At 50.5% G+C, this 18385-nt stretch overlaps 2 protein-coding genes and 1 long non-coding RNA gene across 6 annotated transcripts; 1 reads left to right on the forward strand and 2 right to left on the reverse strand.

Annotated features, from left to right (window-relative positions):
* Window positions 1–1931: 1931 nt before the first annotated feature.
* Zbtb39 (zinc finger and BTB domain containing 39) lies at window positions 1932–8151 on the forward strand. Its single transcript, XM_042698717.1, has 2 exons — window positions 1932–2044; window positions 4272–8151. Exon 2 carries the CDS (start codon window positions 4316–4318, stop codon window positions 6449–6451), a length of 2136 nt encoding a protein of 711 aa, XP_042554651.1. The 5' UTR covers window positions 1932–2044; window positions 4272–4315; the 3' UTR covers window positions 6452–8151.
* On the reverse strand, window positions 3558–17069 carry LOC122124077. Its single transcript, XR_006150493.1, has 3 exons — window positions 17001–17069; window positions 11599–11600; window positions 3558–3571 (listed from the first exon to the last, which is right to left on the reverse strand). It is a non-coding gene; the product is annotated as an uncharacterized LOC122124077 (long non-coding RNA).
* Window positions 13869–16020, reverse strand: Gpr182 (G protein-coupled receptor 182). 4 transcript variants are annotated; one of them, XM_042698718.1, is made up of 2 exons: window positions 15820–16020; window positions 13869–15361 (listed from the first exon to the last, which is right to left on the reverse strand). In XM_042698718.1, exon 2 carries the CDS (start codon window positions 15340–15342, stop codon window positions 14155–14157), a length of 1188 nt encoding a protein of 395 aa, XP_042554652.1. In that variant the 5' UTR covers window positions 15343–15361; window positions 15820–16020; the 3' UTR covers window positions 13869–14154. The 4 variants fall into 4 exon arrangements, with proteins under 4 accessions (XP_042554652.1, XP_042554655.1, XP_042554653.1 ...); XM_042698721.1 differs by having other exon boundaries at window positions 13869–15364; window positions 15819–16020; XM_042698719.1 differs by having other exon boundaries at window positions 13869–15358; window positions 15799–16020.
* Window positions 17070–18385: the final 1316 nt, after the last annotated feature.

Raw genomic sequence — 18385 nt, forward strand, 5'->3', positions numbered from 1 at the left:
ATTTCTACTTTTCTATCTAGATTTGTACATATATGCAAGTAAGTCATGCACTTCATGACTGTGTGAGTCAGGCTGGAGGCTGGTATGACATTCACCTCACACAGACTTGGGGGCTGGGCCTGCCACTGAAACATCATGTCAGGCTCCAAGTGACCTTTTCACTATAAGGACAAAGTAGAACTGCCCACCCTCAGACTCTAAGAACAGGTCTTTTAGCCTTTTCTGTGACTCCTTACTAATAAATGGTACATCTTTGGCAGCATTTGCTAGAGTGTTTGCCTTAGATATCATGTACCACCAGTCCTGAGAGGGTGGAAATGAAGACACATGATCTTCCAAAGAGAAGTGACCATCACTAACTTAGATCATTGACAACATCTAGTGCTCCTCCTTATCATTGATCCATCAAAGAAATACTGAACCCTACCACATGCCTGTCCGAGGTAGGTGTTGGTAGTGGGCCAGCTTCAAGCAGAGAATGGGATGGGAGGGGGGAGGGGAGGGAGGACAGGGGTGAAGAGGAGAGAGAAAGAGGGAAGAAGGGGTAAAAAGAAAGGGTTTGGAACATGAAGGCTTCTTCCTTTTTAGAAGACAGAATGTGGGTAACTGGGACCTCACATGTCTTGGGGAGTGATGTAGGGGCCTGCAAGGGTAGGTCGTTTTAGCTTGATGACGATTCTTGAGCAGGAGCATTTGATAACAAACTCTGGGAGGAGATGGAGGCAGAGAGACTGAGTTGTAGAGAGTCAGGGACTGGCCTAGGGGGGGCCAAGATGCAATGGATCCTGTGTCTGACTAGACCTGGCTGTTGAAGAGGAAGGAGGGATGGCAGTGGATTACCAAAAGGATGGTTTGCACGAACAAATGCAGCAATGGTACTCACTAGACACTATGTTGAAAATGAACTATATAACTTGTAGATGGAGATAGGAGGGAAAAACTGGAGTGAGGGGAAGGGGTGACATTGTCCAGAAAGAAATGTGCTCTTGGGCTGGGAATGTGGCTCAGTGGTAGAGTGCTTGTCTAGCATGCATGAAGCCCTAGGTTTGATTCCTCAGTAGCACATAAACAGAAGAAGCCGGAAGTGGTGCTGTGGCTCAAGCGGTAGAGTGCTAGCCTTGAACAAAAACAGCTCAGGGACAGTGCCCAGGCTCTGAGTTCAAGTCCCAGGACTAGCAAAAAAAAAAGGTACTCTACCTGACTTACGTAACTGTAATTCTTCTGTATGTCACCTTTATAATAATACTTTTTTTCCCTTTTTTTTGGGGGGGGGGGTCCAATCATGGGGCCTGAACTCTGGGCCTGGGCGCTGTCCCTCAGCTCTTCAGCTCAAGGCTAGCACTCTACCACTTGAGCCACAGCGCCACTTCCGGCTTTTTTTCTTTTTGCTTATGTGGTGCTGAGGAATCGAACCCAGGGCCTCATGCATGCAAAGCAAGCACTCTACCACTGAGCCACCTTCCCAGCCCCCACTTTTTTTCCTTTTTAAAAAGGACGTTTCAGCCCTCAAGCGCTCCTCACTCATTCGTTGACACAGACTTTGTTAAGCACCTAGCACCTGTGCCAGGAATTGGCGTGCAAAACCACGGCTCCCTGCGTCCCAGGAAGCCCACCGTGGTGGAAGAGACAAGTGAGCCAAGCAACTTGGGGCCGTGACAGAGCGAGAATGGGGGAGCTGACTTGGACTTGGGACCAGGCTCTGCCCATCCCAGGTGGTGCAAGGATCAGGACAGGGACGGGGACCAGCTCCAGCTCGGCCTGCTCGGGGCTCGTGCGCGGCCCCGCCGTGAGGGGGCGCTGCCTCCTCCCGGGCGGCGGGGGGCGCTGCGGCCATGCGGCGGGGGGCGCTGCCTCCTCCGGGACGGCGGGGGGCGCTGCGGGCCGGGCGGCGGGGGCGGCCCGGGCCGGCGCGGCGAGCGGTGCGGCGGATGGAGAGTCTGGCCGCGGCCAGCGGCGCCGCCTCCTCGTCGGGCCGGGCACGGCGGGCCGGGGCCTTTGTGTGGGAGCTGGCGGCGGCGATGGTGCTCGGGACCCGCGGAGCCGGGTAAGTGCGGCGGGCCGAGGGCGGCCCCTGGCCGGGCACGACCCCGGCCCGGCCTTTCGGTCGCTCTCGCTGGGCCCCTACGGCCCGCCCGCCCCCCTGGGGTCGGCCCCGTCCTCTCGCCCCGCGCGCCGCCCGGCCGGCCCCGCCGCCGCGCCGGGGTCCCCGCGCCGCGCCCCGCCCCCCCCACCCGGGTCATCGAGGGGACCGCCGCGCCCTTGGAGGCGGGGGGGGGGGGACCGAGGCGCCTGGACACCCCCGCCTCTCCCCAGGTGGATCCAATGCTCAGCCCTTGGCGGACCCCGACCTTTTGGAGGGGAGCCCCTTGGTTGTTGCGGTGGGGGGGGGGTGCTCCTCCTTGGAAGTTCCGAATGTCCCGCCCTCCCCTTCCTCCCCTTTGGAAGCTGCCCAGAGCCCTGACCCTCCCACCACGGATGAGCGGCTCCCAGGGAGATGCGTACTGGTACTCAACCATACTCGAGCTTGCTGGGCCCCGGAAAAAGTTGGGACTTGTTGGTAGAATCTGGTGAAATGCAGAGGGTCTGGGCTGCCCTCGGCGAGGCGTGAGCCCCAGCAACTCACCGTTCTTCCTGGGAGCAGCAGGAGGGGAGGGTGGGCAGAGAGTGATGTTGAAGGAGCCTACCTTCGTGATAGATTGGCTTTCGGGAGGGATCCGATTTTTGTTGGTATAAGATCAACATTAAGCACAGACCCTGAGAAGAGATAAAGACAGATCCAAGTAATATTAAATACCACAGCTGTGTTTTGCTCTGTTTTCTTCTTTGGTCTTAACTTCACAAGACTGAGACAGTGTAATCAAGTAGCATGGGGAACGAGTCCAGGTTACAACGGGACAAGCATTCTGTGTAGGTAGGGAGAGTGGGGATTCAGATGTGTGAGGTTATTTAGGACACTGCCAAATGTTTCTTCTGTTAAATTTTTTAATTTTTTATTTAACTTATTATCTTTAAGTAGATGCACAAATTGCCATTTTACAGATCAGCTTATGAACACAATGCATCTTGATCAGTCACCCCTTTTCATCATTCTCCCATCCCTCTCAGCCGCACTCCTCTCCTTGAATTTCTTTATTCCATAAGACATGCATTGAACGTTGTGACTGTATTCTCCTCACTTCATCTCTTTATTCATCTACCCTCTCCCCTTAACCTTTCAGGAAGCTAGAACTAATTTATAAATGTACAAGTAAACACATACAGGACTGTGTGCAACTATACCCAAATGTATTAACCAAAGTATGTTATTTGCAGGAGAGAATTCAAAGGGAGTAATTCCTTAGAAAAACTAACAGCCCAACAAAATAAATACCAAGAAATTGGCATTTGATTAATGTGTCTTCTTTAGTAGCCAATGGAGGTTTGATCATTTGGATTCAGATATATTTATGTCAGTTGGCATCGCAGTAATAGATTCAATGAGATAGGAAAGCATGTATTTAGGAGGAAATTAATATGAGAAGACACAGTGAGGCAGTGAAATCTAGGATTGCATTAGGTAAGATGCTTTCTGCTTGGCTCTAGGGCACTAGCTTGAGGCTACAACCTCTCTCTCTCTCTCTCTCTCTCTCTCTCTCTCTCTCTCTCTCTCTTCTTGAGACAATCTCCTTTGTGTAGCCCAGGCTGTCTTTGAACTCCAGACCCACCTCCCTAAGCATTGAGATTACAAAAGTGTACCACCACACCCAAGCTCTTCCTAGCTTTTATACCAAACTAATCAGATTGTTTTTCACTCCTTCTGGTGTGTGCATGCATTTGGGTGTATGTTATTTGTGCTGGTACTGGAGCTTGAACTCAGGACCTAAGCATTGTCCCTTACTCAAAGCTGATGCTTTAGCACTTGAGCCACAGCTCCACTTCTAGAGCTGGTTAATTGGAGATATGGGTCTCACAGATTTGTCTGCCTGACCTGACTTCAAACTTCTACCCTCAGATTTCAGCTTCCTAAGTAGCTAGGGTTATAAGCATGAGCCACCAAGTGCCTGGCCTCCTTCTGGGTCTTGTCATATAACTATGAGTTTATGCAGGGGGACGGGTCACTGTCTCTCCATTGTTGCTGTCTTTAGCCTCAGCAACATGGAACAGCTTCCATGTCTGTTCATTCTCATTCCCTGGGGCCTGGCCCCATTCCAGATGACAGCATATTGTCCTGCAGTGTTCTTGTCTTGCAGGGATGTGTTTGGTCACCCACCTTTTGCTCTTGCTATCTGCAGATTAACTGTGCTGGTAAGGAGGCAACTGTACAGGAGCTGCTAAGATGGGCATGAGGATCAAACTGCAAAGCACCAACCACCCCAACAACCTGCTGAAGGAACTCAACAAGTGCCGGCTCTCGGAGACCATGTGTGATGTCACCATTGTGGTGGGGAGCCGCTCTTTCCCGGCCCACAAGGCCGTGCTGGCCTGTGCGGCTGGCTACTTCCAGAACCTCTTCCTGAATACTGGGCTTGATGCCGCCAGGACCTATGTGGTAGACTTCATAACTCCTGCCAACTTTGAGAAGATTCTCAGCTTTGTCTACACCTCAGAGCTCTTCACAGACCTTATCAATGTTGGGGTCATCTATGAGGTAGCTGAGCGGCTGGGCATGGAGGACCTGCTTCAGGCCTGTCATTCCACCTTTCCTGACCTGGAGAGCACGGCTGTGACCAAACCCCTGAGCAACACCAGTGACAGCCAGTATAGTAGTCTGACTTGTCCCGCAGCAGATCCCACCCATCCCCTTGGAGAACTCCGGGGTGGTGGGGAACACCTGGGTCCTGACAGACACTATGTGTTGTCCGCTGATACTGGAGGAAGCTACAAAGAGGAGGAGAGGAATGTTGCCAGTGATCCTAATCACCATAGCCAGCCTCTGCCGCAGCCACCTCTGCCGCCAAAGACAGAAGACCACGACGCCCCCGCCCCGTTCACGTCTGTGCCTCTTATGACCCAGCCAGGCCTAGGCACTGTCAATGCGGGCATCCAGACCAGTACCAGCTCTTACCAGCCATACAAAGTTCAGAGCAATGGAGACTTCAATAAAAACAGCTTCTTTACTCCTGACAATGCAATAGACATTACCACTGGGACCAACTCCTGTCTGAGCAATAGTGACCACTCCAAAGAGCCAGGCTTTGGGCAGATGGATGAGCTCCAGCTGGAGGATCTGGGGGACGATGATCTGCAGTTTGAAGACCCCACTGAGGAGATCGGGACAGCTGAGGAGGTGATTGAGCTAAGTGATGACAGTGAGGACGAGCTGACTTTTGGCGAAAATGACAACCGGGAAAATAAGGCCATGCCCTGTCAGGTGTGTAAGAAAGTTCTAGAGCCCAACATTCAGCTGATCCGGCAGCATGCTCGGGACCACGTGGATCTGCTGACAGGCAACTGCAAAGTGTGTGAGACCCACTTCCAGGACCGAAACTCCCGGGTGACCCACGTCCTGTCCCACATTGGCATTTTCCTCTTCTCCTGCGACATGTGTGAAACCAAGTTCTTTACCCAGTGGCAGCTAACCCTTCACCGAAGGGATGGAATATTCGAGAACAACATCATTGTCCACCCCAATGAGCCCCTGCCTGGGAAACTAGGTATCTTTTCAGGGGCAGCCTCCCCAGAGTTGAAATGTGCTGCCTGTGGGAAAGCATTGGCCAAAGATTTCCACGTGGTCCGGGGCCACATCCTGGACCATCTGAACTTGAAAGGCCAGGCGTGCAGCGTCTGCGACCAGCGCCACCTCAACCTGTGTAGCCTCATGTGGCACACGCTGTCTCATCTGGGCATCTCAGTCTTCTCCTGCTCTGTCTGTGCCAGCAGCTTTGTGGACTGGCATCTCCTGGAGAAGCACGTGGCTGTGCACCAAAGCCTGGAAGATGCCCTCTTCCGCTGCCACCTGTGCAGCCAGAGCTTCAGGTCTGAGGCTGCCTACCGCTACCACGTCAGCCAGCACAAGTGTAACAGCAGCCTCGACTCGAGGCCTGGCTTGGGGCTGCAGCATCCGGCCCTGCAGAAGCGGAAGCTGCCAGTGGAGGAGTTTCTGAGTGAGGAGCTGGCTCTGCAGGGCCAGCCCGGGAACAGCAAGTACAGCTGCAAGGTCTGTGGCAAAAGGTTTGCCCACACAAGCGAGTTCAACTATCACCGGCGGATCCACACAGGGGAGAAACCCTACCAGTGTAAGGTATGCCACAAATTCTTCCGCGGCCGCTCCACTATCAAGTGCCACCTCAAGACACACTCAGGGGCACTCATGTACCGCTGCACGGTGTGTGGCCACTACAGCTCTACCCTTAACCTCATGAGCAAACATGTCGGGGTGCACAAAGGCAGCCTCCCGCCTGACTTCACCATTGAGCAGACCTTCATGTACATCATCCATTCCAAAGAGGCCGAAAAGAACCCGGACACCTGACTGAGTCCCAGCAGAGCCAGTGGGAGCTCCCAGGCGGCAGCCAGAATGGTGATTTTTCTAGAGGCTGTTGGTCCCTCCCCAGCTGAAGCTACAGTTTTGCCTTGCTAGGATTTCTCTTCTGTGTTGTGTTTGAAGAAGAAAGAAGAAATAGCACATAAGCTGTTACTGTTCCTGAGCAGCAATGGCCCTATCACGTTTACCTCCATACCTGTTCTTGCCCACAAAGGGCTGTGTTTTTGATTCTCTCAAGGCTGGTTTGGGGATCTAGTCGAAGCACATCAACTAGATCCCTTCCCCAGCCTCTCTAGTTTTAGTTTACGGATAGGTTTTATGCTGCTAAGAATCCAACCAACAGCCTCACTGGATAGAGGAGGCGAAGAGGTTTTCACTGTGGGTGTTACCGCCAGATCTCTGATGGGATAACCAGCGATGAGAAAGATTTGGGGATTGTGGTCTCTCCAAAAGGACTGGCCAGCAGGGCACTTCACCTCAGTGCCGGGTTCTAGTGCCAGCCCTCATTCAGCAGGGAAAAGGTTATCAGGGATGGAGGGGACCTGCTTGTTCCAGGGCTGACTGGACTGTGAAAATCTTTGGGCATCTCGAGCCAAACTAAGGACCAAGCTCCCTGTTCAGGATAGAAAGCTTTGGATCATTCCTTGCTGGCAGAAGGGGTGTCTTGTAGTGCCACCAGATGGGATCACCTGGATGGACAGAAGAGGCTTCCGCTTTCTCATTTCCAAAGAAACAATATTGTGGAGTGAAGGCCCAGGGCATCAGGCCTTCCCTGAAAGACAGGGAGCCACTCTGATACGGTCATCTGTCCTTTCTGGCCTCCTTCAGTGACCTTGAATTTCCTAGTGGAAGTGGAGGGGAGGACTCTGACAAATAGCAGCCTTGCCTTAATTTACATCCAGTCTCCCACCCAGAAGGGTTTGGCCTGTAGTGTGGGTATGAAGACCCTGTGAGGTGGTGGAGTGGTAGACTGAGAGCCCTTTAGGATGAAAGGGCCTGAGTAACCCCAAAAGTGTAGCAGGGTATGCATTCTGACCATCCCAGCTTCCAACTATCCTAGGCTGGTAACCTATTGTTTACTTTGTGCTAAGTGGGAGCTTTGGCAGCTCACCTTTGACCTGCTGGAATCCATCCTGGTCTGTCATTGCTTAACCTCCAGGGGGTGCTGTTGGATGGCAGCTGGTTTAGGCCTTCCTTCCCTAGGTGGCCCAGTCCACATGGCTGTTTGGCTGCATTCTTATTTGGTCTTTGAAGGGATCTCACCCAAAGAAGGCTGGAGAGGGAGAGGGCCTCAATCTTGCATACTTACAAGTGTCACCTCAGTAGCTCATACTACCTCACCCTGCTCAGGTGAGCTCTGGGAGTCCCTAGCCTCAGCCCTGTCACTGCAGCACCCTGGGGCTCAGTTACAAGCAAGTGGTTTTGATTAATTCACAAAGCCTTTTTGGATATTTATTTATTTTTTTGTTTTTGTATACATATCGCCCAGCATCTCTTTTGGATAAGAAACTTTAGGAAAACGAGTTTCTCCCCAGCAAGTAGTCATACTCCACGGGCCGATCCTCACCACAGATTTGAGGCACAGGGGAGGACCTATGGGGAGAATGAGTCAAATCTTTTAAGCAAGTAAGTTATCTTTTCTCCACATTAGCCTGTAGCAGAATAAATCTGGTAGCCCTTTAAGGCAACAGCTGTAAGTTTTGAAAGGTTGGGGCCTGTTAAATTTCTAGACTGCTCATGAGGCTCACTGGCTAAACCCCACCTCTTTGGGTATTCCCCATATTCACAACTGAACTCCACCTCCATATATGAAGTTGTGTCCTGCCTTCATCCTGTGATGGAAGTTGAGAGGATCAAGCCACAGGAAGTGTCTCTTTTCAGCTTCTTATCCTAAACATAGGAGGCCTCCTGTCTTTGCCTCAATTAAGACACACAGGCAAACCAAAGTTCCATTCCTGGTGGGCTCTTTAGTCCCCTATCAAATGACAAGACTTGTACAGTGGCTACTTTTCATTGGGGATAATCTTGTCAGGAAATCAGTGCTAATTTCTCATTCCTGTCACACTGACCAGTAAGAATTTAAGAAGAGAGGCAGGGCACTGGTGGCTCACATCTATAATCCTAGCTACTCAGGCTGAGAAAAGAGGATCATTGTTCAAAGCCAGCCCAGGCAGGAAAGTCTGTGTGACATACCTTAACCATGAAACAAGCTGAAAGTGGAACTACAGGTTAAGTGGTAGTGTTAGCCTTGAGCAAAATAGCTAAGGGACAACATCTAGGTCCCAGAACTGGTACGCTTGCATATGCGCGGGTGCGCACGCACGCGCACGCACACACACAAAAAAAAACAAGAATTTAAAAAGGGAATGAACAGACTGCATGCTTTTCAAGCCTAAGGGATCCTCCCAGACAGTTGATGAGGCTCAGCTGTTGAATGGTCAGCTTGAGAGGAGTGGTACTTACAAGAACCCAGTCCGTATGAGAGTGAATAAACATGCTGGAGAGCCCCTTTTCCTTAGCAGGACATAAAGGATGCTAGGTGGTCCGTATACTTAACTGAAACTGTGAAGTTTTCCCTTCTCAATCAGCAAACCAAAAAGCAGATCCTTGAATCTTTGCCCTTGAAACACTAAACAAAAAGCTGTACTCCCTGATTCTGCTTGAGCCTAAGTGGTTGATCAGGGAGGCCCAGTTGGTCTCAGTCAGACATGTAGCAAACAGGATCTGTAGTTCCTGAGGCTCCTTGACCAAACCCTGCCCCTCTGGGCACCCCCGTATTCACAGCTGAACCCTGTATCCTTGTGAGATTGTTTGCTTTCTCTGCTTCTAGTTCACTGTTTGCTGAGTTGTTTTACTTGAAACACTATATTGTAGAGGGCATCTGGTGGAAGGTTGTTTTGTTTTTCATTTGCCAACCTAATGGCTGTTTGATTTTTTTTTCCCTTCCTCTCTCCTGGAGGCCAGTTGAGCACTGTCCTGCTGGGGAGTTGTTGGACCGTTGAGTGGTCAAATAGTGCTTCACCTGTTTTCCCTTCGTGTTTCATCCTCAGGGCCAGCTGTATAACTGTAGAACATTCTTGTTCACAGCTGTCAGGAATTTCAAGATGGCAATTGTACAGCATTAAACCAAACTTGGGGCACTCCCATGTGTAAGGAAACTGTAACACTTGTCTGAGACTTGGATAAAAAGCAGGTTCTTGTGCCCCGAGTGCTGGTGACTCACCCCTATAATCCTAGCTACTCAGCAGGCTGAGATCTGAGGATCGTGGTTCAAAGCCAGCCCGGGCAAGAAAGTCCACCTTGAGGCTTATCTCCAATTAACCACCAGAAAACCGGAAGGGTGGCTCAAAATGATAGACCACTAGCCTTGAGCAAAAGAGCTCAGGGACAGCACCCAGGCCCTAAATTCAAGCCCCATGACTGACAAAACAGCAAGTTCTCTGGCTGGAAGGGCTCAGTGCCCTGGCATGTGGGTGCTCTGCTGATCCTTAATATTTGGTCCTAAAATTGAAGACTCCATAGAGTCCCTACAGGAAGGAAGGAGGTGAGGTGGGGAGCAAGGACCAGATAATCGCTAAGATCCAGGAAATGGATATAAGTTACTTTTCATTCTTCTATCTATCTGCAATCCTTTGTCTCCAGAACAAACATTTGGGCTTAAGTATCTTTTTCCCAGTCAGGCTTTTGCTACTGATAATTTTCTTCCTCTTCTGGCTTCCTGCTGTGTCCTGTCCCCCCCTTACCCCCCACCCCCCACTCCACTCCCCAACCCAGACTACTCAACTTTGAAATTGAATTGAAACCTTTCTAGATGAACACTGATGAGTTGGCATGGAAGTGGGCTGTGTGGAGCAGGGTGTGCCCATCAGGAGTGCCCACGGGTCCTTTCTCCTGCATCCTGTGGTGGGCCAGGAGACAGGCTATGAAACGTTACTTTCAATGTGACTCTATTAAATGCCACATCAGAATGAAAAGGAGACTTTCGGTTTTGATGTTTCATTAACACCCTCCCCTGTCCAGTCCACCCACTCCTAATAGTTAAAAGTCTCTTAGGAAACCCAGAAGAGTTATTGTCAACTCCTTCCATTAAATTAAGAAGTACTGACCTCCTAATATTTAAGTGTTTACTATCTATTGCTGTAAAGTTTTGTATATTTTGTAAACTTTTTCCCCCTGAATAGTAGATGTCTAAAATCGTTGTACATCTGATTCTTTTATATTCCATTGTTCAGCACAAAGTGTGTTTTTTATTTAGAATAATAAAAACAAGAAGAAATTTGAAATGGGAATTGTCTTCCTGTGGGCTGTGAATCCATTCATAGCTTGAGTTCAGGGACACCTGGCTCATCTTTCTTTTAGAAGATGCCAGGATTCTTTCATAGACTCATTCTCCTTTCCTGTAGCTGGAATTCCCCTCTTCCCCCACTCCTCCCCCCCCCCCCCCACTTGTTGACAGGATGCTAGTGGGAAATTAAGTTCTTTTGCAGGGGACATTCCTGAGGGGTCTTCTGTCAGAGAAGGGAGCATGGACTTTTGCCATGTCCACTTGGCCCCAAGTCATTATGTGAGGGATTTGGCCACATATCTTGCTATAATTATTTATGCTATTGGGAGCTGTGTGCCTTTGGAGGAGACAGATGGGGAGACAAAGTGAGGAAAAGAGCAGTCAGGGAAGTGGCAAAGGTTACATGCTGATAGGGTGTTCCCACAGAGAGACAGACCTCTGCTCCGTCTCACAGAGCACACAGCCTAGGCCCAGCTCAGGAAAGGCTTGTAGTCAGCATAGCCAGTTCCCTCTCTTTTGTGGGCGGAAAGACTAAGGGTGATAACTGGGCCTGGGGAAGTGGCCTCTGTGGTGATCGGGGATGTAACAAATGGAAACAGGTTTCCTTCAGAAAGCTGTCAAGTCGGGGAATGTGGTAATAGGACATCAAACTTTGGTTTGCTAAATGGGGACAAGGGAAGAATGTCTTTCTGGTGCAGTGTCTGCATTGTTAGGGTGAGCCCTCACTATAGCCCCCAGCCACAACCCAGAACTGTGGTTCAATAAGCCTCAATTCTTCAGCGGGGCACTGGTGGCTTATGCCTGAAATCTAGCTGCTTGGGAGGCTGAGATCTGACAATCCTGTTTCGACGCCTACCAGGGCAGGAAAGTCTCACAGACTTCTCTCCAATTAACTATGAGGAAACCAGAAGTGGAGCTGTGGCTCAAAGTAGTAGAGTGCTAGCCTCGAGCAGAAAAGCTCAGGGACCGTACTCAGGCCCTGAGTTGAAGCCCCAAGACTGACCAAAAGAAAAGCTTCAGCAGCTGTCAGGTTTGGACCCAATTAGCAGGAGGAGATGGTAGACACTGGCTTTCCCTCTGTAACCCTGACAAAGCCCTGGGTTTGCAGTGAGTTTTTCATGAACCTGTCAAGTGCAGGCTAAAATTTCTAAAAGCAGACTTCCTGCAAGTGAGTGGTTGTTCCAGTGTATCGTTGCAGGCACACGGTTCCTGAGCAGGACTGGGGACGAGGGACCGTGGAGAGGTCAGCAATTACACCTGCAAGCCCTCTGCTCTGTGCAAGCAGGACTACAAAGGCCAAGTATGTAGAACTGGAAACTAGCACCTGTTCTTAGGCTTTCATGACAGATTCTTCTCTTCATGTGCCTGGTGCTAGTTTTCCAGACTGATGAATGTACCTACAAGAGGAACCTCTCTCCCATCTGTTTTATTTGTTTGGTTTTTTTGGGGGGGGTCCGGTCATGGGGCTTGAACTCTGGGCCTGGGCGCTGTCCCTCAGCTCTTCAGCTCAAGGCTAGCACTCTACCACTTGAGCCACAGCGCCACTTCCGGCTTTTTTCTTTTTGCTTATGTGGTGCTAAAGAATCAAACCCATGGCCTCATGCATGCGAGGCAAGCGCTCTACCACTGAGCCACCTTCCCAGCCCTGTTTTATATTAAGAAACAGAAATTGGTAGACAGAAAAATCTTGGTGAAGATACTTGGTGAAGGAGAACTGATTTAGTGCCACAGCTCTGGCCTGTGACCGAAATCAGAAATTTCCACTTTGGCTTTTCCCGTCATAGAGCAGGGGACAAAGGCAGAGGAATAGGGCTACTCTTGGTTCCTGTTGCTGCCTTTCCCTAGGTTGCCTTCCAGAATGAATGCCCCTGGTATTTCCCTATGATCTGGAGAGAGAAGCAAGGGAGGAGGGTGGCAGAGGGATTTCTGAGAGCCCTATCTCTTTAATACATGGTGTCTTAGGCCAGGCATAGTAGCTTACACCTATAATGGGGAAGACTGAGGTTCAAGGCCAGACTGGGCAAAAAATGAAACTTATCTCAAGCAAGATGTGAGCAATGATTCATGTCTGTAATTCTAGCTATAAAGACAGAAGCTAGGCCACAGGTAGAAAACAAAACCCTATGTGAAAAATAACCTAGGAACTGGATATCACTCAAGTGGTAGAGCACCAGCTCCTCAGAATGCTGAAATCTGAAGAATGAGGTTCGATGCCAGCCCAGACAGAAAAGTCCACAAGAGTTTTTTTTTTCTTCAATAAACTGTCCCTCCAAAAACCTAGAAGTGGAGCTGTGACTCATGGTAGGGTGCTCAGAGACAGTGTGCAGGGTCTAAATTTGAGCTCTAGGACCAGTACAAAAAATCCAAGCAAGAGTGCAAGTTGTGAGTTCGACCCTAAGGAACAAGCCCCCCAAAAAAGTGGGGAAGGGGAGAAAAAGAAAGGAAAGGAGAGAGAGGGAGGGAGGGAGAGAGAAAAGAAAGTAAAGAGAGAAAGGGGAGAGAAAAATAACCTACAGCAAAAAGGACAGGGTTGGCTCTAGTAGTGAGAGTACCTGCTGAGCAAGTCATGGTCCCAACGTCAAACTCTAGTACCATTAAAAGAAAAAAAAATAGTGTGTCCTAGTTTTGGAGGTGAGGAGGTTCACTGTGAGGAACACAGCTTGCCTGTGCTTGGGGGTAGGAGTGGGGGTGGTAAGGGGTAGAGAGCAGGATGGACAAGGGGAGAGGAAGGGTATCAGCAAGGAAATGGAGCCGTGTTTCCTGGATGTCAAGGGTGAAGAGACCATCCTGCTGACCCAGCTGCCAGGGTGTCTGAGCCCCAGCTTTGCCCCACCCCCTCCATTTATCGGTGCACTGAGGATGCACTGGCAGGGAGTGGCCTTGTGAGGCCTCCGGGTTCCTTGGCCTCTGGCCTCTTGTCCTCACAACTGCGCAGGGAGATAGATCAACAAGCACACAAACACAAAAGGAAAGTTTTGTGAGGTTCCTGTGGGACTCACTCTTTCCGGCTAGGGTGATTTATGAAATGAGGACATCTAGTTCACTCTGCAGCGCATCCCTTCAGCCTAAGCTGCCTTCCCCAGTCCAGCTGAGTGTGAAGAGGTCTCAGAAATCCAGAACCATGGCTGTCTCTATTATTTATTTTGCTTCCCCGCTCCCTGCCCAGCCCCCGACATAAAAACCCAAGCAAATAGTACATCACCAAGGAAGGACTTGTTTTTCTTTGCATTCCACCCTCTCCCTCTCCCCACCTCTGTATTTTAAAATATAATTTTAAATTCAGATTTTCATGTAATTAAAAGTTCAATCAAGGTTCTCTATCTCTGATACTGCCTGGCAAATCAAGTCTCACTTCCCCTTCCTTCTGCTTTCTGGATCCAAACAGCCTGGAACTGATCTCAGCTGGCTATGGGATGGCAGAGTCCAGAGTTGGGGGCCCAGAGGACATATGGCAGTTTGGGTTGGGGAGAGGGTGGGCGTTTGCTAGGGTGAGCGGACTGCCTTCCTTGGTGATGACGATGGAGTGCTGCGTGGAGGAGGAGGAGGAAGCCTGTGCCCCTGCCCTGGCCTGGTCTTTAGGCAGGTAATGGACCACCACGCTCCGAAGCCGGCTTCGGAAAGCAGGGCTGAGAAAGTTGTACAGGATGGGGTTGGCGACGCAGTGCAGCATGGCGAAACAGTCGATGATGTCATAGTAGAAGTAGAGCAGGTGGGCCAGGTAGCAAGGGAGGGAGGTGTAGATCCCTTGCACAGTGAGCATTAGCAGAGTCACGTGGTAGGGCAGCCAGCAGATGACAAAGACGGTGATGTAGCCACACACCAGCAGGCTGTAGCGCCAGCCTTCAGACTGGCCTTGTCTCCGAAGCCGGCAGGCCAGGAGCACATTGAAGATGGCGATGAAAGGGAAAGGCAGCAGGAAGCCCAGGATGGTGGTGGACAGGGATACCACCTGAGTCCAGGTGTTGTATGTCTCCAGAGGCAGAAAGATGCATATGGGCTCAGAGCCCTCCAACAACTGGATGTGTACCACCTCTGGCAGTGGCATAACGGCTGCAAGGAACCAGACACCTGCACACACAGCCCGTCGTATTCGATGCTGATGGCACTGCCAGATGGGAGAGTGACAGGTGACAGTGACATAGCGGTCCACGCTAAGGCACATGAGGAAGAAGATGCTGCTGTACATATTGGCAAGGTAGAAGTAATTCGTGAAGCGGCAGAAAAAGCTGCCCCAGAGCCAGGTGTAGTCCAGGGTGACCTCCAACATCCACACGGGCAGGGACAGGATGATGCACAGGTCTGCCACTGCCATATTGAAAATGTAGAGGTTTAGCAGCCCTGTCTGGCCCGAGTGGCGCCAGTTGACACATATCACCAAGAGGTTCTCCACCAGCCCCACCACAAAGATGGCCAAGTAGAGGACAAAGAGGACCACCCGCTTGATGTTCTCGTTGAGATCCACGTGGCACTCAGACAACGTATGATTGAGAAAATTCAGCAGCTCAGTCCAGTTGTGGATCTCTCCCAAGTCATGGTGGGGCCCTGGAGTGGGACCCTCCGAGGGGCCCGGCCCAGAGCTGAGGTTGACTGACATGGGGACCAGCTAACACCTGCTGGGAAGAAGGGAAGGTTGGAAGAAAAGGGAAAACAGCCCAAGAACTTGGAGGTGAAGGGGAGATGGAAGATTCTGGGGCTAAAGAGATGAAAAGAGAATGTTTAACATGCACACTGAGCAGAGACACTGTCTCTTCAGTGCTGGCAGAGATCTGGACTGTTTGCACCTAGCTCCAGCCAGTTTTACCCCCACTTTCAGCCCAAGTGTTGCTAAGCAGTTTGCGTGAGTGCTTTACTCCTGGGCATGCTTTTGGAGCAGGGCTACGTGCAGGGTCCCTGCTTTGTCTTGTCTTGCTATTTACACACACACACACACACACACACACACACACACACAATTTGCCGCTGGGAAAAATCTCAGGATCCTACGCAGGAAAGCCATTTGTCTCCAAACCCTGATGCCCTGCCATCTCTCCCAGGAAAAGGTGACACTTACCTGAATCTCCCTTGGGAGCACTTCTCCTCTGGCAGGTCCTGTAAGTCAGGGCTGTTAGCTGCCAGGAGACTTCAGGGGCTGTGGCTTTTGGGGGGGGGGGGGAAGGATTGGCTTTGCTGCTGGCTTCAGGGGCCGCCCTTCATCCGGGAAGTAGAGAAGCTGTTACTGGCTGAGAGGTGGAGGAGAAGGCTGGGATTTTTCCTGCATTCTCCCAATCCAGCTAGAAGGGGATGTCTCAGCAAAAGACCCAGCAAAGGGCAGCGGAGGGGGCGGGGGGTGGAAATGGGGGGGGGGGGAGCAGGGGGAGTGGCACTGGTTGTAAGCATGCAAGCATTAAAGCCCAGATCCATCACTCACCAGCTGCACGAATGGCCTCTTGAAGCCTTTGCAAAGTGAAGATCCTATAGTATCTGCTAAGAGGGAGGTTGTAAGGTTTAAATGAGCCATCAAGGCAAAGTATTCAGCACTAAGTATTCAGCACAGGGACAGCCATGGAGGCCAACATCTTACCCAATGCATAACTTGCTTTCTCCCCACTCCCCCATTTAGCTAGACTCCTACACAATAGAACTTGAGGATGAGGTTGGAGCTAAATACTAACTTGAAAATTAGGCTCTTTTGGTTGGGGGAAGTACTGGGGTTTGAACTTAGCCTCAGGCTTGCTAGGTAGGCACTTTACTACTTGAGTCATACTTCCAGCCCTTTTTGCTTTAGTTATTTTTCAGGTAAGGTCTCAAGTTTGTGAGACCTGAGCTAGGCTGGCCCTCAAACATCAATTCTCATACCTACAGGTCTCCTGCAAAGCTGGGATGACAGGCTGAACCACAGTTCTCCTGATCTTTACCTCCTGAGTAGCTGAGATTATAGAAATGACTTACCATACTCAGCCTAATAACACTAGCATCCTTACTGGTTCACATTCACCACCTACTGACCCCTACTGATCCTTACCTCCCCTAATAAGATTTCCAGCTTGGGGCTGGGAAGGTGGCTCAGTGGTAGAGCGCTTGCCTTGCATGCCTGAGGCCCTGGGTTCGATTCCTCAGCACCACATAAGCAGAAAAAAAAAGCCGGAAGTGGTGCTACGGCTCAAGTGGTAGTGTACTAGCCTTGGGCTGAAGAGCTGAGGGACAGCGCCCAGGCCCAGAGTTCAAGCCCCACAACTGGACACTCTCTTCCCCCCCCAAAAAAGGATTTCCAACTCTCCCACTTCATTTTGTGACCAACGGGGAGACTATGAGGAGAGTCTGAATGTGGGAGGGAGTAGGGGGCGGGGGGGGGGCAGTCCTCAGCTTCAGGGAGATTCCAGGATGGCAGGGAAGAGAGAGGAGAAATCTTAAATCTCCATGGGAAGGTGTGGTATGTGGCTAGATGGGATGGCAACTCAGAAAGGGACCAGACTTCTCTTCCTTTCATGGCTTCTGTGAGCTGAACTGCTGGATTCTCCAGCATGTTAGCCCATAGACCCTCAGAAAGTTTCTTTGTGGGAGTGAGGATAGGCTCCTTCATACTCTTTGGGATCCAGTGATTCACCTGTCCTGCACAAGCCCCTGCATGTGGTAGAGCCACTTGGACCTGGGATGCTGGACTAAGGGTATGTTGATAGATTTACTCGAGCTGGATTCTCCTAACAAAGCCACCTCAAAGTATATAATTCCCTGGCATTTAGTACAGTCATCATATCATGAATCTCTCACTTCTGCCTACGCCCTGAATATTTTCATTACTCTAAAGAAAATCCTGTACCCATTTCTAGCCCTTGGCAACCACTATTTTTTTTTAAAAAACACCTCATTTCTTTATCCTCCTCCATTTATTATTGTCTTAAATATTTTCTTTGAATGTATTTAAGTGATTTTTATTTATTTATTTTTGTTTTTTTAATGACTTTTTCTGCTTATGTGGTGCTGAGGAATCGAACCCAGGGCCTCATGCATGCAAGGCAAGCACTCTACCACTGAGCCACCTTCCCAGCCCGGCAACCACTATTTTTGTTGTTGTTTGTTGTTGGTTGTGGGGCTTGAACTGAGCCTGGGTGCTGAGCTCTTTTACTCAAAGCTAGTGTTCTACCACTTTGAGCCACAACTCCACTTCTGGCTTTTCGGTGGTTAATTGGATTTAAGCGTCTCATTGGCTTTCCTGCTGGGGCTGGCTTTTTTTTTGGGGGGGGGGGTGTCTGGTCGTGAGGCCTGAACTCTGGGCCTGGGTGCTGTCCCTCAGCTCTTCAGCTCAAGGCTAGCACTCTACTACTTGAGCCACAGCGCCACTTCCGGCGTTTTTCTTTTTGCTTATGTGGTGCTGAGGAATCGAACCCAGGGCCTCAGGCATGCAAGGCAAGCGCTCTACCACTGAGCCACCTTCCCAGCCCCTGGGGCTGGCTTTAAATCATGACCTTCAGATCTCAGCCTCCTGAGTAACTGGGATTACACTGATGCCCAGCGCATGCCTGCCTTTTTAACCTAGTTGTCCTCCACAGTGCCCTTGATGGAGCAGCTTAGCTCAGGTAAGTCTAGGGTGCACAGCATGTGGAGCCCTGTGGCACCTCTTGCATGTGTGGGACACCGAGTGTGGCCCTTCCCAGGCCCAT

Source organism: Dipodomys spectabilis, unplaced genomic scaffold (assembly GCF_019054845.1).
Source record: "Dipodomys spectabilis isolate Male_0828 unplaced genomic scaffold, ASM1905484v1 ptg000234l, whole genome shotgun sequence".
NCBI classification, from domain to species: Eukaryota; Metazoa; Chordata; class Mammalia; order Rodentia; family Heteromyidae; genus Dipodomys; species Dipodomys spectabilis.